The following is an 11770-nucleotide window of genomic DNA, read 5'->3' as shown; positions in this document are numbered from 1 at the left end:
AAACATTATAAATGGCTTTATTGCCATTTTAACCAATTTAATGCATCCTTGCTAAATTAAAGTATAAACATTTTTATGGAAGTGTATACAACAGTATACTGAGACTAAAATGATTGTCACTATGCATTTATCTGTCTATTACACTTTTATATCTTATAAGAGTGGTTAGGTTTACGGTAGGATTGGGCTTCAAAATATGTATATCTGTACAGTTATCACGGAAAGGCGCCAGAATACCTAGCTGAGCTCATTAAGCCCCAAAGTCCAAGTGTAATACTATCAGGTAAGTTTCTCCTAGCTCTCCCTCGTGCACATCTCAAATGCTTTCTCTGTCGCTGGCCCAAGACTGGAATAATCTGCAACTGGATGTTAGATGTTCGTTATCTTTAAAAGGATCGTTTGAGATCATATTTGTACACATTTTAGGATATGGATGTTTTTATGCTTGTATTGTTGCTGTTTTTTGTTTTGCTTTCCATTGTAATGTACAGCACCTTGGAACTACTGAGTAGCCTGTAAGGTGCTATATAAATAAATAATCAAACTAACAAATTAAGATGCTTAGATTAGATCTTAGATGCATTCATATTGTACATTTTAGCCTACATCCAAACATACAAAACAATGTATGTGTATACACCATAAATTCAGATTCTGAGTTCAGGCTGCCCAGTAATACTAGCACAGCAAGGGTCTGGGTTGATTCCAAAAAGAAGAAATGCTTCCAAATAACGCCAGACAATTATTCAAGAACCAGTGCACATGAATTTGCATTTGTAATATCTCAAAATGCTAAATCCACACTTATTATCTGTCTTGTTTATTTATTAGATGAAACTAATCTCTTCAGCAAATCAAGAGCGATGCCCTTTGTGATAGCAGGTGAAGATGTAAAAAAAAAAAAACTTTAATGTAAATGTCATTTTCAACAAAAGCCACAAGTAGAAATGGTCTAATTAAACTGCAATGTGATTGACGTATTTAGCAAAGAGCAAATTATTACAAAACTTAATCACCTGTATCAGGAAAATAGATGGGTATTAAATATAATAGCTCATCAGTGAATGAAATGTGACACACTTGGGCTCAATTGGAAACTGTCTAATGTTGTTGAGGAGAACCGGCAGGAGTGTGTTGTTGTCTCATTGTTCTTGTGAGCAGCTAGACAGCCAGTACAAGGCCTGCCTTGTCACATCCGTATCTTTAATCAAATGACACTTTCAAGGCTCGATTGGTAGGGTTGCCACTACTCCTTGTTTTCACTGTCAGCTGGCTTCTTATCTTCCCCACTCACTGCATTCTGCTCCAGGTCAGCTCCTGGACTGGTCTTGGTCACTCTTTTCATGCGAAATGGGGATGGTGAGCATTTCAGTGAGCCCGTCATGATGGAATTATTCTCTGACTCTGTGAGTACAATCGCATTGCGACAGTAGTGCTTCAGTCCTTTGCGAAAATGGATGGTGAAGAGGCCATAAGTGATGGGATCCAAAATCGCATTAAAGAGCCCAAAAATAAACAGCATGTGAGTGAGTGAGTGAGAAACAGTCTCTTCTAAATCCTCAGGAAGGAACCAATACCACAGACCGAGCAAGTAGTATGGTGTCCAGCAAACTATGAAAGAGGTCACTATGACTATGCTCATTTTCAAAGTCCTCATACGGGCCTTTGGGATGTTGCTGTTGGAACGCCGTAAGTGGACCTCCTTTGACGAAACTGTAAAAACAAGACGATTTTTTATAAATTTACAGTGGAAATATAATTTATACAAGTATTTTTTTTTCATTACAGTATTTAAAGGGATAGTTTACCCACAAATGCAAATTCTGTAATAATTTATTCACCCTCAAGTCATTTAAAACCTATATGACATTCATTTTTCTGTACAGCTCAATAGTAGATACTATAAATAATTTGACTGAAATTTATGACTTTGTAAAATGAAAGTACATAATTAGACCCTCCCTTGGTGGAGACTCATTTGGAGTCTCTTACGGACAAAAACTCTGAGACACTTTTTCCGAATGTTTTTATGTTCCATTGAAAAAAATTAAGTCATACAGATTTGGAATGACACTAGAGTAAGTAAATGATGACAGGATTTTCAAATGTCTTTACGTTGTCAAGATGGCGCCAAATATGGCTGCCATGGTGCTTAGCTCTCAAGTTCTTTTACAGTTTTTGTTAGTTTTTCCTGTCTTTTGTTTATAAAATACAGTACAATCAGTTTCACCATGGATGAACTGATGAACATTCGGCAGAACACACCACGCAATCTTCTACTGGTTTTCGACGTTTAGCTGAACACTGTATTTGGTGGAACAGCGGAGGTAATCAAAATCTTTAGGAAGTACAAATGGGGGAAGCGAGCCGGTGTGCTCATGAAGCTTAGACAGCACGGATTTCGAATGGCACTGCCTAGCTTACATCTGGCATATCTCTGCTCTCTACCCGACAAAACAGACCAACTTCTTCTGCTCTCCAGGAAAAATAATGTTGCTCTGTGTTTCACTGAAACCTGGCTGAATGATGCAATTCCGGACAGCGGGTTAAATCTGCTGGGCTTCCAGCTGTTCAGAGAGGATCATAATGTAGAATCAGTGCATGGTGGCAGGACATGCTTCTACATCAACTTTAAGCCTTTCTATTCACTGTGGGAGTTTTCCTCTGTCATTCTCATAAGTGCCTACATTCCTCCACAAGTGCACATGAGCTCGGATCAGATCACAGACACAGAGCAACATCACACGGACTCTGTTATAATCATTCTAGGGGACTTTAATAAAGTAAATCTTTTCCTTGAACTGGCAGAATATAGACAGCACATTACATGTCACCCCAGAGACAATGATATATTGGATCACTGTTACACCACAATAAAGGATGCATATCACTCTGTCTCACGGACAGCTTCGGGGCTTTATGAGCACTGTTTGGCAGTGCACAGTTGGGGGGGTCTCGAGCCCCTGCCCCTTTGTGGTCCGGCGCTAAAGTGCCCTTGCACTGCGGTCTGCCCCCAGTCCGCGATTTCTGCCGAGGGTAGGATATTAATATTTTTGATCGTGGATGATAAAAAATGTCCCCACAATCTGCTTTTGAAGAAATATCGTTGTATTGTGATGCAGCGCACATTTTCAGCTGCAGTTCTGGTGCCACCGAATCAATATACTACGACATATATTAACATCAGTGTTAACACTGCGGTAGTGTCACTCTCACGGGACACTGCATTTATTCACAAAATACTTTTTTTTTTGCATCTGGTTTAAAGCCTCGCTCGTTATTTAAAAGTTTCATTTGTGTGCTTTTCTGACATGCGTTTTTTCTGAGCACAAAGCCCGGCACGAAAATTAAAAAGCAAATTAAACTGCCAGATTACTGAACTAAGTTATGTTTTGTGCTAATACTGTCAAAACACACAAGGTTTATGTATAGACTCAGTTGGACATGTCTAAAATGAAAGTAAACAACTGAACAAAACAGATGCATGGCTACATGCTGCCGTGTTAATTAAAGGGATAGTTCACCCTAAAATTTAATTTCTGTCATTGTTTATTCACTCACATGTTGTCCCAAACCTATATTAACTTATTTCTTGTGCTGAACACAAAAGAAGAATATGTGTAACCAAACAGTTGTTGGTCCACATTGAATTCAATAGTAGGAGAAAAAAAATTACTATGGATGACACTGTGGACCAGCAACTGTTTGGTTTTCCATCTTCTTCAAAATAGCGTTTATGTTTAGCAAAATAAGGTGATTATAAATGTGATATTGCATAGCTTGTAGCTGCCTCTCATTTTGGGGGGGTTTTACGCAGTTGGTGCAGTGCTCGCATCGTGGTTTTCGACGCCGGTAAAGTTAGTTTGACATTTGACAATCATTAGACTTTATTTTTTTTGCCAATTAAACTCTTAGTGTCTATTTTGTTTTGAGCCCAAACTAACTCAGATAGTCATAAATATACGTCCTTTACGTTGCACTAGGCGTAATTTCTAGGGAAATTTTTTTTTTTACTAATTAACCATGACATTATAATATAAAACCAATACTAAAATGTTCAGAAAAACATACTGTTATTGCACAAAGTTCCATTTTTTGAATTACCGTTTTAACTTTTAATGTATGCAATAATATAAATCCATTAAACGACAAACCCATTTGATCTAAAGGTATCAAACCAAATGTAAAATATACAGAATATTATTCAGTTTAATGAATAAGGCTTACTTTTTCAGATTACGCCTTTATTGTTTTTATATACAGTACCAGGGCTCTAAATGGGTCAAGGAACCAAAACGGAAATTTTGACAGGAACAGAACCAGAAACAGAAACGAAATCAAATTGTATATTTCCGAACAGAATCGAAAATTTGAAATGGCAGTTAACTGGTTAATAACGTTATTTTATCGTTCCATTTAGTATTTGAAATTTGCTGTCAACCAATCACAAATTCCAGCAGTACGACATATGCGTTTCAAATTAAATGCCACCTACTGTTTCCCTTGGTCATTCTGCGAGAGATCTCCACCAAGATCCTTGTGTAGCAGCAGATCATGATGGCCAGAGGCATCAGAAAGAGGCAAATGAAAGTAAACATATTGTAGATGGTCTCCTGCCAGTGTTTGACAAAGCTCCCTCGAGTGGTGCACTGAGTGAACTTGGCTGGCACAGTGATGGTCACATTGTGAAACAGGAACATCTGTTGGGGAAATCAGCAGATCAGCAGACCAATCACAACTTTATTTTTAATACTATTAATATATTAAGGTGTAGTTCCCCCAAAAACCATGAAAATTAACTCTATATTTATTCACCCTGAGGTCATCAAAGATGTAGATGAGTCTGATTGAAACAAATTAAAAATGACTATAATGACTAATTGTGCCTTTTCTTCACTGAACTCTAAGTGACTTTTAAATGCTAAATGTTAAACGCATCTACAGCCAACTAATCAAGTGAACACTGTCAGCTGTGCAAATCAGATGTGGCATATATTCCCTACAGCAAAAGGCTCAATTTTCCCAGGATCAGTCTTTTGCAGAACATTTCATAAATATTATGATGCCAGACTACAAATTCTAACTATGACAAGGAGATTCCCTAATGACAAATGAAGACTGGCAGAGTCAATGGTGACATACAGACTGAAGCCATCTGTCTGTTTATGCCTCAGAAATGAATCACAAAAAAAAAAAAAAACGGATAAACAAATGATAACAAAATATTTGCTATAACCCGTTTCGACCTTATATCTTTTGCCATATCTGTCTGAAATAAAATTCTCTCCAATATTGGGTGTGAGGGTCATTTGAGGCTTGTGTAAGAAAACATGTAAAATGTAAAAACATCTGATTGACTTACAAACTGCATACATTATCTTTTGTGTTTGTGTGTGTGTGTGTGTGAGTGTGTGTGTAATGTTGAGTAATGTGTCTTAGTAAGTACCAGTCATTATGTTAAATCTGAGGTGAAATTACAGGGCTGATGAGAGCGTGTACTGTAATTGCTGAACTAATCTAACGTCTATGAATTTTTACAGCACTTTCTAGCTCTGATTCTAATTTTACAACAGGTCTAGGGAGAATGTTGAATATGACATAAGTTACTGATTTAAAACATGAGGCTTTCAGTATGATTTGAAAGAAAATCTGACAAGATTTTTTTTTTTTTTTTACAGTAATACATTAAAGGGATACTTTAATCCCCTTTACACCCTTTACCTTAACTTTACACCCCAAAATGAAAGTTCTGTCATCATTTACTCACACATTACAACACTGTAATGACTTTCTTCTTCTGTGAGAGGCAAAAGGAGAAGTATGCTTAAAGCTGCGGTAGGGAACTTTTGACGCTCTAGCGGTTAATAAACAGAACTGCTTGCGTCTTGCGGAAGAACATCGTAGCCGGAACTACTTCTCTCTGTTTATGTCTATGAAGAATCACAAAGGTACTGGGTTACTCCGCCGCGGTATCCCCGAAGCAATCTAAAATAGTCCGAATATAAACACTTATTATAGGTGCACCCTAGTGATTCAGGACAAGCCAAAAACAGGATTTTGAAAATGGATTCATGGTGTACTCGCTTATTATATACATTTTTCTACATTTTGAACACAAACAAAGTTACGGACCGCAGCTCTGATTGGTTATTTTTTACCGGGAGCGATGGAGTTTCTGCAAATGGCAATAGGACCACTGGGAGGAGCCAGAGGAGCTTGATTTTTTCACAGATTATCTGTCTCATATTCTACTGTCAGGACATAATGACAGGTTTAATAAATATGTAAAAAATATTTTTTTACAAAAGTTCCCTACAGCACCTTTAATGTTTATGATGCTTTTATTCTATACAGAATTATGGTGACATTGGGGAAGTTGTGGCCTAATGGTTAGAGATTCAGACTCATATTCCAAAGGTTGCAAGCTTGAGTCTCAGGGAGTGAATGTAGTGCTCTCTCCACCTTCAATACCACAACTGAGGTCCCCCAACTGCTCCCTTGGTGCTGCAGCAAAAATGGCTGCCCACTGTTCTGGGTGTCTGTTCATGGTGTGTGTGTGTGTGTGTGTGTGTGTGTGTGTGTGTGTACAATTTGGATGGGTTAAATGAAGAGCACGTATTCCGAGTATGGGTCACCATACTTGGCTGTATGTTACATCACTTTCACTTTTTTCACTCACTTAAAATGGAATTGTGATTGATATGATCAAGTTCCAAAAATAACAAAAAATATAACCATAAAATAGCAGTAGCAGTACAATAGCAGTCATATCATGCAATGATATATGATACATTTGTGTTAGGGACACTAAGGGTTAACCAAGAATGTCTTTTGTGATGATTTTAGTATGTGCATATTCAAATTCGGTGCATTGCGGTGTATGTGTAGCACGGCATCAGTGACATTAATCATGGTGTGAAATGCCATATTACGTAAGTGGGATTGTCGGTGATGATGCATTGCACATATGCATTGAATAGAAAAGAGCAGTTTGGACAATCTGTTAAATAACTTTATATTATTTATAAAATATATTCAACAGAAGAAAGTAAATTAAACTGGTCTGGAATGACACGAGGAGAGTAAATGATAACAGGATCATTTTCCATTCTAAAAACTGTATAGCACGCTTGTCAAATCCATTTTCCATTTTGAAGTAAATGCATTTTTGGTTTAAAATTAGATTAAATATGAAAAATCTGAATATTTCAAGTCTGAGCTCAAGAAGGCAAGCCATTAAACTTCCTGTTGTTTCAATTTTGATCTCTATACTTGATTCAGGGTGTTATACCAGACTCTGGGGGTTCTGGTGAATTCAAGCAAAGCAGCATACAGAGAACAGACACAATGAACAACTTGAAAAATCTCCTCACCTGAGGGACAGAGAAAACAACACTCATCACCCAGGCCACGCTCAGCATTATTTTGTTCTTCTTCTTAGCCTTATTGATGGCCAGAGGGTTGAGAATGGCCGACTGCCTGTCCAGGCTTATGACCACAGTCACGAACGCACAGGAGTACATTGCCACGAGCTTCAGAAACATTAGCAATCTGCAAGCCAGATCCCCCGCCAACCACTGAACTGTAATGTTCCAAGCGGCATCCACTGGCATCACGATGAAAGTCACCAGCAGGTCGGCAACGGTGAGGTTCATGATTAAAATTCTTACATGAGATTTGCGCTTGTTGTTGGTGCTGGCAGCCCACAACACGGAGAGGTTGCACACAGCTGACACTGCGCAAAGAGTGAAGGTAATTATCACCCTCACTTTTGCTGCCATGGAAAAAGTGGGCAGCTGCAATGCCGCTTCACCTGTGCTATTGTTAAACATGGGCAAGGTGTAGTCACAGCTACTATTCAGAGTATCTGCAGTCAGCTGGTGAAACATGATGTTCTCAGATATTGGAGAGCTGTCATTCATCTCTGAAAAGCGAAAGCGTGTGTTTGCTGCATTCACTCGGCTATCTACTGCACAATGAAGCTCACAGATGATTCATCATGATCCTGGGAGGAGACTGTGATAGTCCCTGGAAAAGCTCCTTCAGCTGATAATACTAAAGTGGGATTAAAAAAATTAAAAAAATAAATAATAAGACACCATTCTGATACATTTCACAAAAAAAAAAAAAAAAAAAAAATTGGATGGATGGATGGATGAAATCAATTGTATCATCATAATGCAAGTTTAACAGTATTGATTGATCTTTAAATTATTATCTTTAAATGCTAAGACACTATGTATCATCATGTACACTATAAAACGACTTTTTTCAGTTGTAAACAAAACACTGCAGTATGTTAACCAAGAAGGTTCAATTTCAGTTTTTCTAGCTACTTCAAAATGTCACGTTTAATTCAGTAAGTTAGCCTACCTGTCCTATCTGTTTGTAATGCATTAAACTCCCAAACGGGTTAATCTAGCCTACTCATTCAACAGCCGCCTATGTATTATATGTCTTTATTCTAATTAAAATAATTTTCAGTCTTACCTGTTACACTTCTGCTTGAACGATCGCTTAGAGCATTAGAAGAAATACAATCACCTTGAAATAAGTAGTTGTTCATAAACAACTATCCATTATCTCTAAAATCCGCTCTTCAAGTTCAAATGTAGCTCTTTTCAATCACTTGTCCAGACAGATGAGTAGTTTGTCATCCAACAAGACACCTGTTCGCAAGGTAACATTCGTCTTGGTGATTGGCTGCAAGTTATTCAGGGTGATTTGTAGTAAATAATGTACCTCTACCTTTTCAGAAAAAAATCCCCTTTAAATACACCGAAAGGTTTAAAAATATTAACCAGTGCGTATCTACCACAGCATCCTCGGTTGGTGCTTTCTATTCCAGTTGGAGAGTGAAGTGTGATGTCCGTGTGTGTGTCTGCTTCACTCCGCTTTCTACCTCTTAATTCCCTCGCGCGTCACTTGACAACACCCGCGCGCTCTCTCGCCGCGCGTGACAATCTGAACTGTCATCACATAGGGCAGTTGTGTTGCCGTTTTCCACGTGGAACATGCATGTTTTAGTATGATACATTCTGTAATTTCATCTAAAAGCAGAGGACTAATTACTCGGGTGGGAGGGGGAGGGTTTCTCTGTGGATTTGAATCCTTCAACCCGAAGCAGGGTTATAGATAGCCTGAAGAGTTTTAATTATGCATAGTGTTTCATTGATATTTCAAACACAATTTAAGTAAACACAAAGATTAGATTACAAATTGGTTAGCACATATATTCATGCTGTGCCAAACAGATGTTCACAAATTTAGCTTGAGATCACCTGGGGAGGTTACTAAAGCACGAGTTCTAGTGGTTCAATAAAACACATAAAAAGTTATCATTGTTATAAATGTGTTTTCAGTGTGTCTTAATGTGCCCCAAAGCCAGTTTTAAAGGGTTAGTTCACCCAGATAGCAAAATTATGGAATTAATAACTTACCCTCATGTTGTTTCAAACCTGTAAGACCTCAGTTTATCTTCAGAACAAAGTTTAAGATATTTTAGATTTAGTCCGAGAGCTCTCAGTCCCTCCATTGAAGCTGTGTGTATTTTATACTGTCCATATCTAGAAAGGTAAGAAAAACATCATCAAAGTAGTCCATGTGACATCAGAGGGTAAGTTAGAATTTTTTGAAGCATCGAAAATACATTTTGGTACAAAACTAGCAAAAACGACGACTTTATTCAGCATTGTCTTCTCTTCCGTGTCTGTTGTGAGAGAGAGTTCAAAACAAAGCAGTCTGGATTTCCGGTTTGCAAACAAATCATTCAGTTCACCAAATCGAACTGAATCATTTTAAACGGTTTGCATCTCTAATACGCATTAATCCACAAATGACTTAAGCTGTTAACTTTTTTAATGTGGCTGACACTCCCTCTGAGTTCAAACAAACCAATATCCCGGAGTAATTCATGTACTCAAACAGTACACTGACTGAACTGCTGTGAAGAGAGAACTGAAGATTAACATCAAGCCGAAAAAATTCTAACCGACCCTCTGATGTCACATGGACTACTTTGATGAGGTTTTTCTTACCTTTCTGGACATGGACAGTAGACTGCACAGCTTCAATTGAGGGACTGAGAGCTCTCGGACTAAATCTAAAATATCTTAAACTGTGTTCCAAAGATAAACGGAGGTCTTACGGGTTTGAAACAACATGAGGGTAAGTTATTAATTACATAATTTTGCTATCTGGGTGAACTAACCCTTTAAGTATCAAATTTATAGATTTATATATCTAAAAATGGAACAAAGGTTTGCTAGGATAAGACAATATTTGGCTAAGATACAACTATTTGATTATATGAGGGTGCAAAAAAAAAATCGAAATATTGAGAAAATTCCCTTTAAAGTTGTCCAAATGAAGTCATTAGCAACACATATTACTAATCAAAAATTAAGTTTTCATATATTTACAGAAGGAAATTTACAAAATATCTTCATGGAATTTGATTTTTACATATTACCCTAATGATTTTTGGCATAAAAGAAAAATCTGTATTTTTTCACATGTACTTTTGGCTATTGCTATAAATATACCCTAGCGACTTAAGAAAGGTTTTGTGGTCCAGGCTCACAAATAGTTTATGTTTAGCAAGTCTACAGTTTGTGTAAGATACACCTCAAGAACTAAACCTACAGGAAATCTTTTATTCTCCTGACTGATTTGTCTCTCTGCCATTTTCTGTGATGCCACAATCCTCCTAAATGCAAAGCAAATGTAGAAATTAAATAATATTTCATGATAATTCATGGATTTTTTTTTTCAGGTTAGCCAACACAAAACATTTACTGCAATTCAAATAGTATAAAAATCTTCTAAGAAATGTTCTTTTTACAGAAGACCTATTATGCCCCTTTTTACAATGTGCAAAATGAGTCTCAGGTCAGGGATGTGCACAGATATTTTGAGGGGCAAGTGGAAAAAAAAGGGCACTTCTTATATTTATTTATTTGTAAAAAAAATTTTTTAAACATTAAATATATTAGGGGTGTGCGATATTTAAAAAAAAAAAAAAAAAAAAAAAAAAACATATCTCAGTATTTTCTGGGATTTTATCGATAACGATAGAAAATATTTAACTTAGTGTGTTTTTGTGCTGATATTTTAAGGACTACCGTGGACAGCTGACTCCCAAAGTTTTTGATATTCTGCATATTTAGTGTGGTAATCAGTTCACAGCAGTGATAGAAATTAATATTTTCCAATGCGTTTAAATGGATTATTTACATTTTATGGGCATTTTTACCTTTATAAAGCCCCTTTTTTTCTAAAAGTATGCATCATCTTTTCAGTCAAATTCTTAAATTTAATCAGTCAATTAGAATTCTAAGTCTTTTTGGCTGTTACCAAGCAAAATGAATCAGTCTTAACAAAATTAATCTTTGCAATGCAGAGAAAGCACAGAAGCTTCATTAGTAGTAGCATTTATTGTAGATGCATTTACACACTGTTTAATGCAGGACATGAATGCATTTAACCTGCAGTTACAAATGCATTAAAACGGTTTTGATATTTGAAACATAAAATGTTGAATACTGATATCTGAAACTATATAAAAAAAAAAAATTCAAGATACTTTAAATGTGAAATTAAAACTGTCAGTAAGTGGCAACAAGTCACTGTTAATGAGTGAGTCATTGCGAGTCCTTAAATGATTTATTCATCCAGGAACAAAACAGCATCATGTGGCTCAGAGATGCAAACTGGAATCAGAGCTGGAATAGAGCAAATCAGTCAATGTTGTGTCTAAATCATAAGTGTC

At 36.8% G+C, this 11770-nt stretch overlaps 1 protein-coding gene across 1 annotated transcript; it reads right to left on the bottom strand.

The window, feature by feature from the left end:
- Positions 1–312: 312 nt before the first annotated feature.
- Positions 313–8565, bottom strand: LOC113091658 (putative gonadotropin-releasing hormone II receptor). Its single transcript, XM_026257259.1, has 4 exons — positions 8491–8565; positions 7374–8055; positions 4496–4700; positions 313–1713 (listed from the first exon to the last, which is right to left on the bottom strand). Exons 2-4 carry the CDS (start codon positions 7920–7922, stop codon positions 1247–1249), a joined length of 1221 nt encoding a protein of 406 aa, XP_026113044.1. The 5' UTR covers positions 7923–8055; positions 8491–8565; the 3' UTR covers positions 313–1246.
- Between the last annotated feature and the right edge of the window lie 3205 nt (positions 8566–11770).

This window comes from Carassius auratus, unplaced genomic scaffold, assembly GCF_003368295.1.
Source record: "Carassius auratus strain Wakin unplaced genomic scaffold, ASM336829v1 scaf_tig00214259, whole genome shotgun sequence".
In the NCBI taxonomy this organism is placed as follows: Eukaryota; Metazoa; Chordata; class Actinopteri; order Cypriniformes; family Cyprinidae; genus Carassius; species Carassius auratus.
This window is presented reverse-complemented; position numbering and strand designations above follow the sequence as displayed.